At 40.9% G+C, this 21,257-nt stretch overlaps 1 protein-coding gene across 1 annotated transcript in view; it reads right to left on the bottom strand.

The window, feature by feature from the left end:
* The window catches only part of C11H12orf56 (chromosome 11 C12orf56 homolog), a 60,296-nt gene extending 45,608 nt beyond the window's left edge, over nucleotides 1-14,688 (bottom strand). The window contains 3 exon segments of the mRNA XM_030763120.2: nucleotides 4,969-5,041; nucleotides 13,236-13,461; nucleotides 13,463-14,688. Of these exon segments, the coding sequence (XP_030618980.2) occupies nucleotides 4,969-5,041; nucleotides 13,236-13,461; nucleotides 13,463-13,717 (554 nt within the window). The 5' untranslated portion in view covers nucleotides 13,718-14,688.
* Nucleotides 14,689-21,257: the final 6,569 nt, after the last annotated feature.

Raw genomic sequence — 21,257 nt, forward strand, 5'->3', positions numbered from 1 at the left:
TCCCAGAAGGAGAGGAAAAAGAGCGGTACAGAAAAACTATTTGAAGGAATAATGGTTGAAAACTCTCCAAATTAGGCAAAAGACACAAACTTATAGATTCAAGAAACTGAGTGAATCCCAAGTAAGATAAACTCAAAGAATTCCACACCAGACATATCATAATCAAACTGCTGTAAGTGATAAAGGAAATTAAGAGATATTTAGAACTGAATGGCAATATACATCAAATACATGTGACTCAGCTAAAACAGATTTTAGTTTATAGCTGTTGTTGACTCTGGGTCTTATTTAAATTCTATGTAGAATGTTATAATTATTCTTTTAAATCAGGCAATCAACTGCTGTGTGCATTCTGTTCAGGATTTTTACTTCCATTCAGAGCGAGAGGTAGGGCAAAGTGTGCTTACTCCACCTCGACCAGAATTAAAAACAATTAATTTTATTACATCAAAATTAAAATTCTACTCAGTAGAAGACACCACATAGAATAAGCTAATAGGTAGTTGACAATATGGGATGAGGTATTTTTAATCTCTAAAACCAATAAGCTGATTAGTATAATGTATATTAGTAGAATGTACAAAGCAATTCTGCTCCTGAGTATATGTCCCAGGAAAGTTTTCAAACAGGATGGAAGAGAGTAAGGGGGAGAAAAATGAATACTGATTCTACCCCAACCCTCAATATATTTTGTATTTTTATAAATCTGTAACTGATCCATGAATATTTGTTAATAATTATAAACTATGATCTAACTGTGTGCAAGCGAATATATCTATTTAATAATTGCAGTGTCAATTTTGAGAAATATCAAGAAATAAGGGCTTATTATAAGAACAGCTACTGGAGGCCTTGAATCCTTCTCTTGAGTTTCTAAACATTCTGAATTCATATACTTACACACAAAGTATATTTACATAAACACAGGACTTGGTCCTCTAATAGAAGTACAGCAACCTACTGCATAAGAAATCCTTCGGAAATTAATATAGATGGTGCCTCGTGCCAAATTATTGCACAATAGCATTTTTATTTTTTACATACCGTAGTATTTATTAGGGAGAAGAGAAAAGAGGAAAGTTATTCTGTTTCAAGGCTTGATCAAGGATTCTGAGGATGCTAAATAGATTATAGCTCAGTGACTGACTTTGCAAAAACGAAAGAGCTAAGTTTAATAGGGACTCACTAAGTGCCACACACAGTTTAAGCACTTTACATGTACAGCTGACCCTTGAACAATGTGGGGTTAGGGGTACTGATCCTCTGCACAGTTGAAAATCAGCATATAACACTTTACAGTTCACCCCTCTGTATCCAAGGTTCCATATCCAAGGATTGTGTAGGACTGTAGTATGTATCTATTGAAGAAAGTCTGCATATAAGTGGACCCTCAAAGTCCAAACCTGTGTTGTTCAAGGGTCAACTGTACATGACTTAGCCCTTTACATATCATCCCTGTGGGATATGTACCATTGTGAGCCCCATCCTACCCATGAGGAGTGAAGCCTGGGAAGGTTAAATAGTCCAAGGTAGAGTCCAGATTTGAAGTCAGCCAGTGTGGCTACAGAGCCTTTATGTTTTTATCTACTATGCAGAGAAGAATAAAACAGCTCCCTTTTTCTACTTTCTGCCAAGAAGTGCTTCTTCTTAGAGAAAAATATAAGGTTCACCTTCTTTGTTGTTTTTTTTCCCTTCTATTTTGCTAATGATATACAATTAAATGCAATACATTCTCATTTCATAAGGATGCCAAGGTGGTCAGCTCTGATTCTGTTAATTAAACAGATCGGTTTTTCCAGAAGTTCATCCCACTACTTGCCATGCACTATGGTTATAAAATCTGCTTAATTTTAAGTTTTCATTAGCTAAATATCATTAGAGGCTATAAATAGATGTAAACTCAGATTGAAATCCACCCTGGTGGGTATGAGCTTAGCAGATCTGGACTGAGGGCTAAGCATTTTCACTCTTTTCCTTTGGATTATTCAAGGTGAATGCAATTAAATTTACATAAATCTTACTCTATGCCAGCACTGTAAAAATGTTCTATTGATCTGTATGTTTTTTTTATACGTGCAAGCAATAGGCAGTCTTTTTCCTCCCAGCTTTAGGGGATTCTTAAGTAAGTCACAATAAACTTTTCCTTAGAGAACATTTTGGTTAGATATCTGCTTGGGTTTTCTCCTGTAAAATGCATGACTACATGGAACTATGCACTAATGAAGAGCTATACTAAAGATAGAGAAACCAAAGTACTGAATCTCATTATCAGAGATCATCACCAGTCTGTTTTCTATCCCTCAGGTGTTAAAAGGCCTGTTGTTTACTATTACCTTGAAAAGTAATCATATTTATGTAAGTGTGATGTCCCAAGATAACTGCATCCTTCTTATGACCTGCAGCTTCTCATAATTAGGCCTAAAACTTTACACCTCAGAGGTGTCACAAAGCTCTGTACATGATAACATTCTTTAGCCCTCTAATTAGTGTTTATGGTAGCCTGCCTTTTGTTTACACTTTTGAGTCAGATGTTTAATTATGAAGATGACAGTACTAGAAAACTATGGGATAGCAGACCTAACTCCACCACCCCCACTTTATTTGGAAATCAGTCCTCCTCTCCACACATGGAGCACGCAGAAGCTGCCATGTTTTTAAACCTCTTGGCTATGGTGGATATTTTTTTAGCAGTCAATCGTTTATTCAAGTTAGGCATCAGAGACCTTCCCAGGATTTTTTAATTTGGTACGAGAAAGTGTGTGAGTTAGCCTTTGTGTGGTGGTGGGAGAAGTAAAAAGTGAATTTAAGACAGTTGGTGACTTTGCTGTCCCACAGAAGACGTGGTATTCAGTGAGAGAAAATGAAGCTGATCCACAAACATCAGAGGAGACAGAGACAAAGTTCTATGGCATTCAAGTCCCAAGTTCCAGCTATGCCTAAGTCCAACTTCATTCTTAGCATTCCCACTTTCCTAAGTTGTGGTTTCTAACTTTTGCTGATTTTGCTCACCATTGTACATCTAAAATTGAAGAGCCCAGCAAATAGAATATGCCAGATTTAACAGGTAAAATAGATAGATCTACATTTGCATCTATATTTATGTCTGTATCTATACATATCTGCTGAATGAATGTTGAATAACATGAGTTGCCCTCTAATTCCAATATTGCCCTGTAATTCCAATAAATTCCCCTTTTAACCTAAGTTGGACTTCTGCCACTTTTAAAAGAGTTCTGACCTCCACAATAACCTAAAACAGCTACTGCATACATTACTTAGAAATCTCTTTTATTTTTCTAAACTGGAAGAAAACAATGAGGCTATCAGAGTGGTCTAGAAAAATTGGGGCATTATATGCCAAATGTGAAATGAATGTTGAATCTCAGAGCATGTGGATGGCTATCCACTGGCAGTGCCTCTCCCTCAGTACTTCCAGTTACAAGGGCCGCGTTCGGAGCTTCACTTAGTGCCCTGAGACAAGAAGGCAGAGACCCTCCTCCCAGAAGCTGGTAATTTATGGCGCTCAGGGTAACAATGGAAGTGTATCAACCCCTTAAAACATAGCTTGTTATTACATGGATTTAGAACAAATCATGATCCTCTAAGCCTAATGATACAAGCCAGGCTTCCTAAAACAATTTTTTTTTCTTTTGGTGCAAAAAAAGTTAATAAAATTTAGTTTAAAAGACCTTTGTATGTCATTGTTCAGTGAGAGAAGGTATAAGTACAGTGGGAAAAGGCCCCTCCCCAGTAACCCATTGCACAGCATGGTACACCACAGGTCTTGGGGGTGAATACTCTCCAAGTAGGCATTCACTTTTTCTTTCCACATTTTGCAATGTTTTCCTGGGGGCTGTTTCCCCCATGTCATGACCTGACTTTCAGGGCCCCAATGCACCTTAATTTTCCCCATGCCTATAATCCCCTGACTCAGAGCTCTTAGAATCCTATGCTCCCTTCCTCCTAACATCTAGATACTTAAAGTGTGTAATAGAATCATACTTTGAGTTATGCAGCTTAGGAAACTCCTTTTTCAATTTATACATGTTCCATTTTTTCCTGCCTCTACCGTAGCTTCTACTGTTCCCTCCAACTGCAGTATCTCTATCACCATGTGCACCATTCCTTCACCGACTGTCATCTGGCATCTTGACTTCTCCCCACAACAGAATAAGACCTTTCCCCTCATTAAATCTCTTTGACAATTTGCTCAAACTCAATCATGACACTTAGCATGCATACTTTGCAGTATCTTTATTTACGCAAATGTCATATGTCCTGGTGAGAATCAGCCTCTCAAGGACAGGAACTATGTCTTAGTCATCTTTGTATCTATTACAGGGCCCAGCATACCACTACACAGAACCAGAGTTCAATAAATGATTTGAGTTTGATTTTAATCACTTATTTATACTGTGACATCTGTATATTCAATTGAAATGAGAAAAATTATAGTTTATAACTAACTGGATTTGAATTTAGAAGAAAATCTCACAAAATACCTTCTTCATTATTACGTACATGAGATAAACAGAATTCAGTTCAAAGACATTAGTAGAGAAAAAGCATTTTAAAAAGCCAGTTGAGGGCTTCCCTGGTGGCGCAGTGGTTAAGAATCCGCCTGCCAATTCAGGGGACACGAGTTCGAGCCCTGGTCCGGGAAGATCCCACATGCTGTGGAGCAACTAGGCCTACGCGCCACAACTACTGAGCCCACGTGCCACAACTACTGAAGCCCACACTCCTAGAGCCTGTGCTCCGCAACAAGAGAAGCCACCGCAATGAGAAGCCCGTGCACTGCAATGAAGAGTAGTCCCTGCTCGCCGCAACTAGAGAAAGCCACGCACAGCAACAAAGAACCAAAGCAGCCAAAAATAAATAAATAAAATAAATAATTTTTTTTAAAGCCAATTGAAATGTAAAATAAGTTTTGGACAGCAAGTTAAAAACATAAAACAACAATCTCACCTGAAAAGGGATTCATTCAAACTTTTAGGCTTTTTGCCTCTCCAAAAGGCAGGGCCATTATTCTCTTCTTTGACTTAAAAAAAAAAAAGTTAGTTGGTCATTAGTCACATGATTTGATTGAGTTTATGAAGAAGATAGAGTTACTGTTCTGAATTGATGACTCTATAAATCCTCACAAAAACTTGCAAATTCAAAATTATAAACTGGGCAAAGAGCCAAAGTTCTTTTTACCACTGCACCACCAGGGAAGCCCCTCAGCCAATATTTTTGAATGGAGAGTGAATGCTGTTAATAACCATAATAAAACCACAATTATCAGGGCAGGACTTGTGGTTCCCTCTGTAGTGGGAGGCCCAAGTTTCACAGAGATGACTACCAGGAATTTTCCTAAAGCCAAGTGTTCACAATCTTTCCAGTTACCCCCTTGCACTTCTTCACGAGGGTTTTCATTAAAATCTCTGGCTGTTAATAAGGTTATTAAAATCAAACAAGCACTGGGACTTCCCTGGTGGTCCAGTGGTAAAGAATCTGCCTTCCAACGCCGGGGACACGGGTTCGATCCCTGGTCAGGGAACTAAGATCCCACATGCCATGGAGCAACTAAACCCACACGCCACAACTACTGAGCTGGTGAGCGTCAACTAGAGAGTCCACGTGCTGCAAACTACAGAGCCCATGTGCTCTGGAGCCCGCACCACAACTAGAGAGAGAAAAACCTGCATGCCACAACTAGAGAGAAGCCCATGCACTGCAACGAAAAGCCTGCATGCCACAATGAAGACCCGACACAGCCAAAAAATAAATAAATAAAATCAAACAAGCACTGACCTGGGCTTCCCTGGTGGCGCAGTGGTTAAGAATCCGCCTGCCAATGCAGGGAACATGGGTTCAAGCCCTGGTCCGGAAAGATCCCACATGCCACAGTGTAGCTAAGCCCGTGCACCACAGCTACTGAGCCTGTGCTCTAGAGCCCACGAGCCACAACTACTGAGACTGCATGCTGCAACTACTGAGCCCACATGCCACAACTACTGAAGCCTGCACGTCTAGAGCCTGGGCTCTGCAACAAGAGAAGCCACCGCAATGAGAAGCCTGTGCATCGCAGTGAGGAGTAGCCCCGGCTCACCGCAACTAGAGAAAGCCCGCTCGAAGCAACAAAGACCCAATGCAGCCAAAAATAAATAAAATTAATTAATTTTTTTAAAAATTAAAAAAAAAAAGAAACAGCCACAATGACTGATAAAGAGTTTACCACTTCTTTCTTCCTCCCACAGTGAGATCTTTGAAATGTAACAAGTGAGTCAAAATAGAGGGAAAAAAAGCTCAAGATAAAAAGAAGTATGCATAACATGGTCTCATATAACTCTCACTATCTCTCAAAATGCATGACACAGATAAACAACACAGGGGTCATCCCATACAAACACAAAAGAAGCATTAAGAGAGCTGAATCTGAGCAGCAGGAGACCCGTGGGAATTTACTCTTGACTCTGCCACTAACTGTCTATGTTAACTCTGGCCAGTGTGATGAGTTGTCAGTCTCCCAAGTCCCTCAATATTTGGAAATAAGGAAATATGTCCCTTTCTAAGAGGTAAACTGTGTGATGGATCTGAGCATCCATTGATTCACTTATTCATTCTCCCAGTTTTACAAGTAGTTATTGATTATCTGCTATGTGTCTGGGAATATAACGCACAGTGACACAGGGATGAAAAGACAAACAAGGTCCTGCTCTCATGGAGCTTACATTTACTATGGGACATAGACAATAATGAATCACTAAACACATTAATCTTATACTGCTAATAGTGGTAAGTGTTTTGAAACAAAGAGATGTGCTAAGTGTGTTGGGGGAATGGTACTTTAGATTGGGTGAACACAGAAGGCATCCCTGTGGAGGTGATGCTGAATTCAGAAACATGACTGACAAGAAGGGATCAACCCTCTGAAGATCTGAGGAAACGTGTTCCAGATAGGATGGCAGGTGCAAAGGCCCTGAGGCAGGAAGAAGAGCAGAAAGAGCTCTGGAAAGAGTGGTAGGAGGTAAGTCAGAGATGGAGGGGTCAAACCATGGAGGCTCCTATAGGCAATAAGGAGTTTGCAAGTTCATGCAGACTTTGAAACAGAAGAGTGATATAATTTAATTTATAATTATTATTTAAAAGGATCATCCCAACTGCTATGTGGAGAGGAATCAATTTGGAGGCAATTTCAGTAGTGTAGATAAGGGACTGGACAAGTGGTGCTAGAAAAAAGAATAAGAAAAATGGGAAAGGTCATAGTTAGATATATTTTGGAAGACAAGTGATGGGGTTCAGAACACACTACCCCAAAATATGGTGCCTTGGCATACTGAATACTTTGAGCTGAAGGAATTCAAGGAAACACAGATGCAAGAAAGTCCTTCTGACCTTCCCCAGCCCTCCTCCCCTGAATCAGGTCTTAAGGCCCTCATGAGAGAGGTGCCCTCCCTATACCCAGAGGAAAGGAACATCCTTATCTCCAAGACAGGGATGTTAAGACAAATCCAAACAAGCAGGCCTTTCTAAAATTTCCCCAGTCTATTACCCTTAGCTTTTTTGAACTATCACATTTTTCTATGACTCTCCATTCTTCATTAAACCTAGTACTAAACACACATAGGTTTAACTGTTTCTTCTTTGAGATTTCATTTCCTTATAAAGGCTCCCATGTCATATAAAATTTTCAGACCTAGCCAGGGTCCCTAAGAGGGCTGAGAAAAACGTTTTCCTCTTCTACACAAGTCAAGATGACATACTGATGTGTAGGATGAGGAGAGTGAAAGAAAGATAGAATTAAAGATAATGGAAGATGATGTTGCTTCCTAAAATAGGAAAAGCTAAGAGAGGAACACGTTTGCGGGTGGAGATCAGGAATTCTGTTTTTGAACATATTAAACTTGACAAACCCAGTGCACAAATTTTCAAAAAGAATAAATGAGATTTAAAAACACCTAATATATAGGGACTTCCCTGGTGGTCCAGTGGGTAAGACTCCACGCTGCCAATGCAGGGGGCCTGGGTTCAATCCCTGGTGGGGCAACTAGATCCCACATGTATGCTGCAACTAAGAGTCCTCATGCCGCAAATAAGACCTGGCGCAGCCTAAATAAATAAATAAAACACCTAATACATAATGCTCAAAAACCAGTTATTTTTTCCCCAAATTTACTAAATCTCCTAAAGAGATAATATCAATCTTACAGATTCAGGAAACTTAGTTGACTTAATATATGTGAATAAAGGTTATTGATAATAATGAAACATGTATGTAGCTCTTCCCATGTGCCAAGTACTATTTTAAGTGTGTTTCATCTATTAATGAAGTTAATCCTCCCAACAGCTCTATAAGGAAGGTGCTGTTATCTCCATTTCACAGATGAAGAAATGGAGGCACAAAGTAGAGGATGAATATACTTGACCAAGTCCACACAGGTAGAAAGCAAAAGCTGAATAAAAATGTATTACTAAATGCCCCGATGTATATTGCAGATAATAAACTGAGAAACAAAGAGACAGATTATGTTGAATATTTAACAAATATTTATTGGCCATCTCACCTGTATCAGGCAATGTTCTAGGAACCAGATAGAGCAATGAGCAAAACAGACCAAAAGACCTGCTCTCATGGGCTCAGTCAAGGAAAAGTGATTTGGAGAAAGAACAACTTGGGCTTAGCCTGGAAACTGTGTAGGATTTGAATGCGGGAAGGGGAAAGCAGGAATCCGTTAGCAAACTATAGTGGCCCCTTCGGCACAGCCTGTGACCTGTTTCTGTCCGAGCCGAGAATATTTTTTACATTTTTAAAAGGAGAAAGAGAAGGAGGAAGATTATAGATACGACGTTCTGAACATCCTTGAAGGAGGAGGAAGCAAACACTGCAAGCAAACAGGCCCGGCTATAAAGGTGCATTTGCTGCCTGTTCAAGAAGCCACATGGACCCCAGGATGGCTGGAGAGGAGATATTCACTGAGGAAAGTGGTGAAAGGACAAGGACAAAGAAAGGCAAGAAGTAGAAACAAGGGCTGCTGAAGTTGACAGGTTTTTTTTCTTTGTAGGTGATGGGATGGCATTGAAGGAGAGTGAATCCATAGGAAATCACTGTTCAGGAGAGTTGGTTCTCACACTTGAAAAATGTGTCTAATCTTAGAAGGGCTTAAAGAATAGTATTGTGATGCACAGGACAAGAGCAGAACTCTAGAGCTTTCAAAAGCAACTTTGAAAGAAAACATCTGCCTTTCACAAAAGCTCTGCCCAAACAACCTTGGAAACCCTTTCTTTTAGGATATGAACCATAACAAACACCTACTGAGTGGTGATCATTTTGTAATGTATAGAAATATCAAACCACTGTGTTGTACACCGGAAACTAACATATATCAACTTTTAAAATAATTAAATTTTAAATATAAATGATTAAAAAACTTACATAAAATTATTTAGGGCTTCCCTGGTGGCGCAGTGGTTGAGAGTCCGCCTGCCGATGCAGGGGACACGGGTTCGTGCCCCAGTCCGGGAAGATCCCACATGCCGCGGAGTGGCTGGGCCCGTGAGCCATGGCCGCTGAGCCTGCGTGTCCAGACCCTGTGCTCCGCAACGGGAGAGGCCACAACAGTGAGAGGCCCGCGTACCGCCAAAAAAAAAAAAAAAAAAAAAATTATTTAAATAAAACTGACATTAATTTGTTTTGAAAAAACAAAAACAAATCACCTACTGAGACCTCCAAGTGCACGTGGAACTTGTCTTTGCTAGAACAGAAATCTCACATCTATACTCTGGGTCTAACGTTTTGTTGCTGTTCTTTCAATTTTTTTCCTTAGGGGAGAGAACAGAATTTTATCTGTATATTTGCAAATTTTATCCTAAGTGTAACTGGAATATGAGACATGAACTATGTGGAGAAATCTGGCCAAATGTGGAACAAGAAGGGTAGAGGCCCAGAGGCATAAAGGACTGGTTTGCGTAGGGGCTTTATTGACAGGACAGTAAAAACAAAGGCCAAGTAGGAACCTGAGCCAACTGAAAGTTAAATAACAAGAGACAAACTTGCACAGTAAAATGAGAAGACCTTTGAGAATGGAAAAGTATGTCTAAAGAGGTAGCCTTAGAAAGAGGACAGCACCCTAGTAGAAAAGGAGATTAAACAGTTTATCTTTCAAGAAAGGAGGAACCAGTTCTAAAAAACAAAGCCCGGCACTGAGATAATATAATCCAATGTAACAGATAGCAGGACAACTATATATGACATAACATAGAAATCAGCAAAATTCTCTGTGTGGTACCAAGGACAGACATAGTGTTATTAATTCGTTACTAATTGACAGTAGATAAAGCAATTTGGGGACACCCATTTTTCACACACCCTATGGAGCTTAGTACAAGCCACTGAAATGTAACAATAACTATAATAAAAACCCAGAAAAAGAGATTAAGGCATTTGTGCTTGACATGATTATACTTATTTCTCACTGAAACAATACATTTTAACAATTACCCATTTTAAAACAACATAAGAGAAAACACTTCTTTATTGAATTCCTATTGCTGTTGTAACACATTACCATAAACTTGTGGTATTAAACAACGCAAACTTATTTTCTTACAGTTCTGGGGTCAGAAATCTGATATGGGTCTCACTGGTCTAAAACCAAGGTATCAGCAAGACTGCATTCTTTCTGGAGGCTCTAGGGAAAAACCTGTTTCTGTGCCTTTTCCAGCTTTTAGAGGCTGCGCACATTCCTTGGTTCGTGGCCCCCTTCCAACTTCAGAACCAGTAGTCTTTCTTATGCTGCATCACTCTGCTGCTGACTCTTCTTCTGCCTCCCTTTTCCACTTTTAAGGATTTTGTGATTACATTTGCCCTATGCAGATAATCCAAGATAATCTCCCTATTTTAGGTCAGCTGATTAGCTAGCAACCTTAATTCTATCTGCAACTGTAATTCCCCTTTGCCATGTAACGTAAAACAGGTTCTGGAGATATCTTTTGGGAGCCATTATTCTGCCTACCACAACTTTAAACAAAGTTAAACTATATTGTGTAAGATGGACTTTAAATCTATCAACAATGCTGAAATCTTAGATTTGTTTGGCACCCTTATAGACATTACACATTCTTCTATATGCCTGAAAGGTAAACTCTGTAAATCGAGTACAGAGTTTACCTTGTAAACTAAATAAATTGGTATGCCTTTTTGTAATATTCTTGGCTTGGGAGGCCTAGGGAGCTTTATTATACTTTGCAGATTCTGACAGCTTAAAAAGAAATATATATAACAACTACTGAAATATGTAGTATTTCATATAAATAAATAAATTGGTATGCCTTTTTGTAATATTCTTGGCTTGGGAGGCCTAGGGAGCTTTACTGTACTTTTCAGATTCTGACAGCTTAGAAAGAAATATATATAACAACTACTGAAATATGTAGTATTTCATATAAATAAATAAATTGGTATGCCTTTTTGTAATATTCTTGGCTTGGGAGGCCTAGGGAGCTTTACTGTACTTTTCAGATTCTGACAGCTTAGAAAGAAATACATATAACAACTACTGAAATATGTATACTGTCTCTTTTTGGGGAGAGTAACAATATCCTAAAATCACTATTTTCTGTTAAAAGAATACATGTTTACACTGCAGACACTAGAAGAAGTTGAGTGTTTAATGTTTTCTGAAACATTTGGTCAGAAATTTAATTTTTTAAAAATTTTAGTTCAAGAGAATGCAAACAGTAGCAGTGAGGAAAAGGCAGTTTTACTTCCAGCTTTGGCTCAAATAAAGCAAAGAAATTAGCATAGTGATATCAGCCCACGGCGGTATTTTAAGTAGAAAAAGAAAGCATTTACTTTTTTCATTTATTTATTTATTTTTAATTTATTTATTTTATTCATTCTTTTATTTTTCTCTACATTGGGTCTTCATTGCTGCGTGCAGGCTTTCTCTAGCCGCGGTTCAGTGCACGGGCTTCTCATTGCAGTGGCTTGTTGCGGAGCACGGGCTCTAGGCACGCGAGTTTCAGTAGTTGTGGCTCGCAGGTTCTAGAGCACAGGCTCCGTAGTTGTGGTGCACGGGCTTAGCTGCTCTGCGGCATGTGGGATCTTCCCGGACCAGGGCTCAAACCCATGTCCCCTGCATTAGCAGGCGGATTCTTAACCACTGTGCCACCAGGGAAGCCCTACTTTTTTCATTTAATTTTACTATTTTCTTACAGACATGTTCCAAACAAGCTATGATTTTCTTGGCAAAACAGCTCTATCAGGGCTTCCCTGGTGGCGCAGTGGTTGAGAGTCCGCCTGCCGATGCAGGGGACACGGGTTTGTGCCCCGGTCCGGGAAGATCCCACGTGCCGCGGAGCAGCTGGGCCCGTGAGCCATGGCCGCTGAGCCTGCGCGTCCAGAGCCTGTGCTCCGCAACGGGAGAGGCCACAGCAGTGAGAGGTCCGCGTACCGCATAAATAAATAAATAAATAAATAAATAAATAAATAAATAAAAATAAAAAAACAGCTCTATCAAGAGTCTCGCCAACCTCTCCCTTGAGGGACACAGAGACTAGGGCAAAGGAAAGAAAAACGAGGCTAGACACCTGTCCCCAATGGAAAAAGGAAGAACACACCTGAAGAGCAGCTCAGACAAAGGGAGCCAAGGGGGAAAAACAGTAATTGGAGAGAGACTGCTTCAAGCTGTTGCTGGTTTATAAGGTAAATCTATTCCTGGACGAAAGGGATACAGTAGCAGCACACTAAAAACTGGGACAGATTGTATCTCCTTCAAGGCTCCGCTCTTATGACACTCCTTCCAGGAAGTTTTCCCAGCATGGTCTGAGCCCAGTTTGGATGAATGATCTGCCTGAGATTGCCAGGCGTCCCATGCGCATCTCATTAATGCATGCATGCATTCATTGATTAATTCATTTATTCACTTAACTCATATTGAGCACCTAACACGCTCTAAGCCCTAAAAATAAAAAAATAAGGCATAATAGCATTTATCACATGGCATTTATTTGTCCTGGTGTTGGCTTTCTGTCTCTCCCACAGCAGCTTCTGGGATGGCGCCCTATTTCATTTTTGCATCCTCAGTGTCTAGACAGTGCTTGGCAAGGCTAGATGCTTAATGAACTTAGGAATGACGTCAAAGCGTACTTCTGATAGGGGGCTATGTTCTCCAAATCTGTATTTGAGGGGACAGGGGATGACCGGTACACAAGATGAGAACGGTAAAAGCATCTTTATTCGGAGTGCATACAGAACCCCCCCAAGCAGGGGGGGGTTCTCGCGAGCCCGCCCGCGCGCCTCACCAGGTCAATGGCCGCGATGTTCCGGAGCGCCACGACTCGCCGGATGGACTGGAGCGGGTTCTCGGTCAGGTAGATGAGCCGGTCACTGAGCAGCACGTACTTTAAGGTGTGTTTCCCCGTGTCGGACACCACGATGCACTGCTCGTAGGCGCGGATGGCGTCGTAGACCTCGGGCCGGCAGATGCCTCCGCAGGAACGCGTCCAGGCGGCTGTTCTTACGCGCGGGGAAACTGGCCCGCGCGGTGCTGGCCATGCGGGGCGCCCGCTGCAGGGCCGAGGGCTGAGAGTGGTGGACGCCTCCGCGCAGCCCCGCCTCCGCGCCGCCCGCGGTAGAACCCACGCGCGCCACAAAGCCGTCGCCACCCCTGGGCGCTGGGGGCCGGGCCCCGGGATTCGGAGACCAAATCCTGGGTCCGTCTCCTTGGAGCATCACCACCCCCCTCCCGGCCCCGCCCCGCTCCCCCCCAATCCTGGTCTCAACCCCAGAAAACAGTGGGCGGGCCGCGACGCCGGTCCCCCAGGTTCCTTGCTGGCAAGCATCCTGGGCCCTCCTCTCACCCCGGCCCCCTACCCTCGCCTACTCCAGCTGTTGCAGACCAAGCCATTTCTTACAAACTGTGTGGAAGCCTCGGTTTTAGTCAGGTTTTCTATTAGAAACTTGAATGACATGTAATTTACCGATTTATTTTTAAATAGAACAATCCTAGAGCCCTATTAAGATCAATCACACAGGTTTATCATTCGATTATAACACTGCATGGCATAGCTCTCTAATTTTTATGAGTAGACAGAAGAAAATCTTATAAATTGTTTTGAGCACACCCAAGCCTACCTAATGGATATGTCTTTGTTCCCAGTGCCCAGGACAACGCCCTGTAGGCAGTCAGAACTCAATCTGTGTAGGATGAATGAATGGGTGAAGCCTGCATCTTGAACAAATTGAAGCTTAGAGGTTGAGAAATGCTGATCATGCAGCCTGGAGAATGCAGGGTAGTAAAAGTACGGCTTAGTTTTTACAGACCCTGAATAACTTATTATAAATTAGGTTAGAGAGATGAGAAGGACACAGCAACAGAAACTTGCCTCCAATAACTCTAGGTGAGAACTTTCATTTTAATTTCAAATCCTAGAAAAGTCATTCTCTCTTCCTGCTCACTCACCCAGAGACCTGGTAATGCAAACCATATATTTATATTTTGTTTGATTTGCTCCAGCTACCTGCAACCCAGAATCGAATTACATATTCTTTATTGCATTTTATATTCTCCTTTTCCTCATATTTTACTATGGCATACTGTATGTTGTAAGCAATTTCAAATCCTTTGTGGAGAGTATAAATAAATTAAAATGCATAAACTTATTGTAGACTAAGTCGCTGCAAAAGGGAGCTGAGGAGAAATGTTTGGATGTGACTAAAGAAGTCTGAGGAACTCGATAGCAGCAAAGAAGTAGAAACAATATTTCTTTTTTTGGCGAGAATGTATTTGGTGAATAAGGAGAGAAGAGCCACCTGCTGACAAAATTTTAAATGACCTAGCATTTAAAGTTTTCTTAGAATCTGATCATACATCTGACTCTTCATAACTTCATACCTGGAGCCCCAGAGGCATGGCTATTTCCTCTGAAATAAAGACTATTCGCTATGTAACCCATTCTAGAATTTGTTGCCTCAAACCAACAGAAGGCAAAGGCCCTTCAGCTTTGCCAAATAGCCACACCTCACAAGAGTGGTTGAAAAGAACCTAGGGGTAAGACAGGAATAAAGACACAGACCTACTGGAGAACGGACTTGAGGATATGGGGAGGGGGAAGGGTGAGCTGTGACAGGGCGAGAGAGAGGCATGGACATATATACACTAACAAACGTAAGGTAGATAGCTAGTGGGAAGCAGCCGCATGGCACAGGGATATCAGCTCGGTGCTTTGTGACCGCCTGGAGGGGTGGGATAGGGAGGGTGGGAGGGTGGGAGGGAGGGAGACGCAAGAGGGAAGAGATATGGGAACATATGTATATGTATAACTGATTCACTTTGTTATAAAGCAGAAACTAACACACCATTTGTAAAGCAATTTTACCCCAATAAAGATGTTAAAAAAAAAAAAAAAAGAAAAGAAAAGAAAAGTAAATGGCTACTGCAGAGGTGGAATGTGAGGAAAGTGGGGAAAGGCATCAGTCCAGACTGCTATTTCGTGTCTCTTGGGCTCCCTGTTCCATACCCACTTCCTGGGACTAAGAAACAGAATTACTGGATCAGGACCAGAAAAGACAGCATATCTGCTCTGTCAGGAATCCCACCATAAATGAGCTTTTGGTGATAAGGGTACTAGGCTTAACAAATGTTGCACATGAAGAAGGGAATTTAACAAAGGGTCTGGTGGTTAAGGTGAGCTCAGTTAAATTTTTAACTTTGTGGCACACAGAGAAGGCAGTATCTTGGTTTCCAGTCACTTGTTGTTCTATACTGTTGCCAGTGTAACAGCAAAGTTCGGATCACAGGAAAGGGGTTTCATATAGGAGAAAGATCCCTGGATTTGGAGTCAGGAGAACTGGATTAGAGCACTAATCCTGTTGCTCAGTATCTGAGATTTTTGGAAAGTCACTTCACCTTTTTGAGCCTCATTTGACCATTCGTAAAATGAAACTAGTACTAATTTATGCCCTGCTAACCAAAGAGCTGATGTGAGGAGCAAAGGCAATGACTTATGAGTTCTGAAAGCACTACAGACATGCAAAGTATCCATATTCCCTTACCTTTTGGTAAGCTTTATGAGGATAGTTAACATAAATACACCCTACATAAGCATTTATTCCTTATCTTCTAAATCCATCCAAACTCAGGAAGCATTTGGTACAGATCCTATGCAATCAAGCACTTAAGAGATGTTTCTTGATAAAACTATCCAAAGGAATGGAACATTACTTACCTGGAACTAATACCCAAAGGCACTCTCCTTAACCAGAAGAACAGAGTAGCCTTAGGACAGTAGTGTTGAGCATAGGTCTGCAGAGCCAGATGACGTGGTTCAAATTCCAGGTGTCACTCAGTAGTTTAAAAAATTACCTTGTACAACTTTATTTATTTGGCCACACTGCACGGCATGCAGGATCCTAGTTCCCCAACCAGTGATCAAACCTGGGCCCTTGGCAGGGAGAGTACGGAGTCTTAACCACTGGACTGCCAGGGAGTTCCTGGACAACTTACCTTAATTGCTCAGTGCCCCAGTTTCCTGATCTGTGAAATGGGGTAATAGTACCAACCCCATAGAGTTATTATGAGGATTAGCAATGTTTCTAAGTACTTATAACAGGTACCTAGAACACAGCGACAATGTGTAAGTGTTTTAAAAATAAATTGAACAAGTATGTGATTTCCTGGTACATATATGGTCATTTAGTTCCCCATATACAAAGTAGTAATATTAAACTCTTCCTTGTTGGGTGCTAGCCTAACTTTTTAAACTTTAGATTAAGGCTCAAGACAACATCTAATCTACATGCACAAATATACAAACAAAAGAATGACATTTTTACCTTTTTTTTTTTTTAGTTGCATTTTTGGTGGAGAAATGAGCAGTGGGCCATAGGTCATAAGAATCCTGTAAGGATTTCAAACTAGAAGTACCCTTCAGTGGGTCTAGGGATCCCAAGTGTTCCCATCTCCCAGCGTGAAACTAAAGACAGTATGTATAGAGAGATACTTGAAGCCTGTAGTAGGTAAATAGAACCTGCACTTTTAAAGGTGTCTGAATTAGGAATCCCTTGGTATTTCTACTTAGTATTAATGGATACTGACCATTTAAATATCTACAACATTAGCAGTCAACTGACATATAGAGAAGAGGAGGTATCATTATGATAAAGTCTAAGGAAACATGCAAATGCCTTGGATTAAAACAAACAACTTTTTCTTTTACTAAATAATGCCCCAGTGCTCTGTTCTGCCTCAGGCTTCCTGCTTCACACCCACTTACTCTAAAAGAAACCAATGATTGGACTAGAACCCAATAAAGACAGCTCACCTGACCTATTTTCTGACTTCTTTCTCGTCCAGGAAACCCATCATGAATGAGCTTTTGGTGACAATGACACTAGGCTTAATAAGCTTTGAGACAAATAAGAGAATCTGACACAGAACTCAGTGGTTATCAGCTCATATTATATTATTTGGGTTCAATTCAATACATTTCACAGATATTTACAGAGAAATTATTACCCATAAACAGAATCAGGATAAAACTTATTTTCAGTCTTCAAGAATTGACTAATAGGTGAGTAAGACAACCACACAAATTTAATACAAAACAAAAACATATTAAAATATATTAATGACATGAGAGGTATGAGAAAAAAAGCACAACATCAAAGAAATGATCAAATAAGCCTGGTTATGGAAATGTGGAAACACTTCTTGAGGGAGGTAGCATTCAATAAATTCTCAAAGAGTGAATGAAACTGTTTCTTTTTTTCCTTTTATTATAGTCAGTTTTTAAAAAAATTTTTTAATGAATGGACTACATGTTCACTGTGAATTTTTTTTTAAATCCAAAAAGGTACAAGGAAGATAACAAAAATCACCTGCAGTCTCACAACCTAAAGATAACTTTCAAGAAATGGATGTTTCCTTCAGTAAGTCCATGAGAGAAGCTTTGAAAGCCTAATGTAAGGTAGAGGAAATAAGGAAAGGAACAGAAAAGATATATGTGACAGCACTATGCTGAAATTGAACATGAAAGCAACAAACTGACCCTAAGAGCACTGAGTTATGTTGAGGAGTCGAATGCATTGGTAGAAATAGCCACATCAGGAGGGAGATGTATTTTGTGGGTAAGATCACGACTTTGGTTCTGGACATGTTAAGAGTTGACATGCTGGTGAGATGTGTAGGTGTCTTGTAACACAAGTTAGGAGTACAGAATTTTAGAACCAGAAGTAGAGAATGGGAGATTATCTTCATAGAAATGAGTGTTGAAGCCATGGAAATAATTACTGAGAGCAAGTGCAGAAAACAGAAAGCCAGGTGGCTAAGAAGGCAGCCTTGGGGAAGACATGGTAAAGAGAACAAAAGTAGGAGTGCAGTGAAGACAGAGTAGTCATCAAAAAAAATAAAAGGATTTTGAGGATAACACAGGGTCAGAGTCAAGAGAGGAATTTCAAGGAGGAAGGAAATAGTCAACAGAAAAGTTGAAATAAATTAATAAAAATGGTCACGGGGTTGGATCATTTGTAAGAGTTTTAGTAGAGAGATTTGGGAACAGAAAACAGATTACAATAAGTGAGAGACTGGAAGATTAAGTGTAGGCAACATATATGGTGTCCTGAAGACAGGAAATCTAGAATCAAGAATCTAGGGTTCTAGCCCACCATTTACTAGCTATGTGGATAAGTTACTTAAAATAGATCCACCTGTTTTTTTAAATTAATTTATTAATTTATTTATTTTTGGCTGCATTGGGTCTTCGTTGCTGCGCATGGGCTTTCTCTAGTTGCGGCGAGTGGGGGCTACTCTGTTTTGGTGCGCAGGCTTCTCATTCCGGTGGCTTCTCTTGTTGCAGAGCACGGGCTCTAGGTGCACGGGCTTCAGTAGTTGTGGCGCACGAGCTCAGTAGTTGTGGCTCATTGGCTCTAGAGCACAGGCTTAGTAGTTGTGGCACACAGGCTTAGTTGCTCCGCGGCATATGGGATTTTCCGAGACCAGGGCTCAAACCCATGTCCCCTGCACTGGCAGGCGGATTCTTAACCACTGCGCCACCAAGGAAGCCCCTGTTTCCTTTTCTGTAAATTAAAAATGATGATCATGATCATGATCATGATCATGATATCTGCTCCATCCCTACAAGGTTAAGAGGAACAAATTAGAAAAGTTATATGGAGACATATTGTAAACCATAATGAAATATATAAATGTTATCTACCCTAATTCTTTCAAGTACTCTGGCAATTGAAAAAAAAAGGGAAATATGGGACAGGAACAATGTTTTATTTTTATAAGAGAGGTGCCTCACCATATTTATAGGAAGAAAAATTGACTTAGCACAATAGTTCTACAGCGTCATCACCGTTTAGTGGACCTTCATTTGAGAGACAGGGGTTAGAAGCACAGACTCTAGGGCCAGACTATGCGCGTTTGAATCCCAGTTCTGCTACTTAACTTTTATGCACTGCTGTTTCCTCATCTATAAAATGGGCGTAATGATAGTACCTTGTTGTGAGGATTAACATCTGAACATTCAGGACTGTTTCTGGCACATAATAAATGCTCCAAAATGTTGCCAATTAGTACATACAAGCATTGCCATGTGCAAGCACACATGCTTTAAGTTAAAATAATCACAGCTCTTTGTCAACATTTTGATAACTGGCATTTTATGTTAGTCTGAGATGGGAAACTGTCCATCCCTTTATGGATGGGGGAACCAGAATACGGAATGGTCAAATTTAATATCCCTCTCAGATCCTCTTCAGGTAGATTCCAAGTAGTTTCCTTATTTGTTACGAAATAACAACATGAATTTACAAAATTCAGAGGTTTTTTACAATCCTAGGTATTTGAACTACCATAAAGGGCCAGTGTTATTAGATAAACTGTAGATAAGCTATAGATACTAGATAAGCTGTAGATAAACTTCCCCATATGAAGTATCCACAAAATAAATTTACAAATGAAAAAGGCAAATATAGATGGTAACAATACAATAGACTGTATTTTGAGGGTCTTTAGGATGATACAGTGGAATACACTGAACATATGACAGACTTTGGAGCCACTTAGACCACGATTAGCATTAGGCCTCCATATTGTTCACTTATTGAGTTGTAACTACAGGCGGGCATGGTACTAGACGCTGGGGATACACTGTAATAGCACAGGAATCCTAGCCTGACATTTTAAACGAGTAAATTACAAGCGTGATGCAAAAGTGATCCGAGATACTTTATATATGAAATGCCTAGGGCAGTGTCTCGCACATGGCCGGTCACTAAATAAATGTAGCTGTTAAATGGTTACATTAATTTTATTCTACTTTTCCTTCCATTCCCCTCCCCCAAGTTTTGTTTTTCACTGTAGTTCCAGTGAGGGCAACCTAGTCTGTATTCAGTACATACTTAACAATCAACAATGAAACCTAAATAACGAGCACTTATTGTATGCCAAACACATGTATTAATTTAATCCTGCCAACAACACTTTGAGGTCAATATGATTATCATCCACCGTTTCACTGATGAGTAAACTTAAGTACAGATAGATTATGTAACGCGCCTGAAACTAAGGTTAACAACTAGTGAGCGGGGTGGTAGGTGACGGGAGTAGGGCGAGCTGTGATCCAAATCTACGCAGCTTGTGCCCACACTACCTCTAGTCAGTATTAACAAACTAATCGGTGAATGAATAAACGAAGTAACAGTATCATAGAAGGAACCTACGAATAGGACTTCCTAAGAAAGCGCTCCTTCTTTTCACGAATGACAAATACTGGTACGTTTAAAAAGAAAATTAAAAATTTTCAGCGCTCCTCGGAGGATCCTCACGCGGGGGAACACGTGGGACCACAAAAGAGAATAATTAAACAACTGACTCACACGTGGTTTGGACCACGTGGTGAGGCTCTCCCGGGCTCCATACTCTAACCTGCCAACTACCTACCAAAGCCTTTATGGAACGTGCTAAGCAAACCCAACCCTGGGTCTGTGTCCCGGCGCAGAAACAGCAAGTAACTCTACAGCCGGGAGAGATTCCCACGAACCCCCATCCCAGCATGCACCAGAGACCCCGGCAACCACGTCTCCTGGCTAGCGCCCGGCAAGCGCGTGCGCCCCATCGCCCGGAAGTGTCGCCTGCACATTGCATGCTGGGAGTTGTAGGCTCTCGGTCCGGGTTCGCAGGCCGTAGTCCGCGCTCTCCATGAGGCTGCAGGCTTTGGTCCGCGCGGCTCCGATGCGGGGAGCGCGCTTCGCGCTGACTCAGCGG

The sequence above is a fragment of the Delphinapterus leucas genome, chromosome 11 (assembly GCF_059928025.1).
Source record: "Delphinapterus leucas isolate spDelLeu-1000000601 "Yukka" chromosome 11, BTC_Dleu_Yukka2, whole genome shotgun sequence".
NCBI lineage: Eukaryota > Metazoa > Chordata > Mammalia > Artiodactyla > Monodontidae > Delphinapterus > Delphinapterus leucas.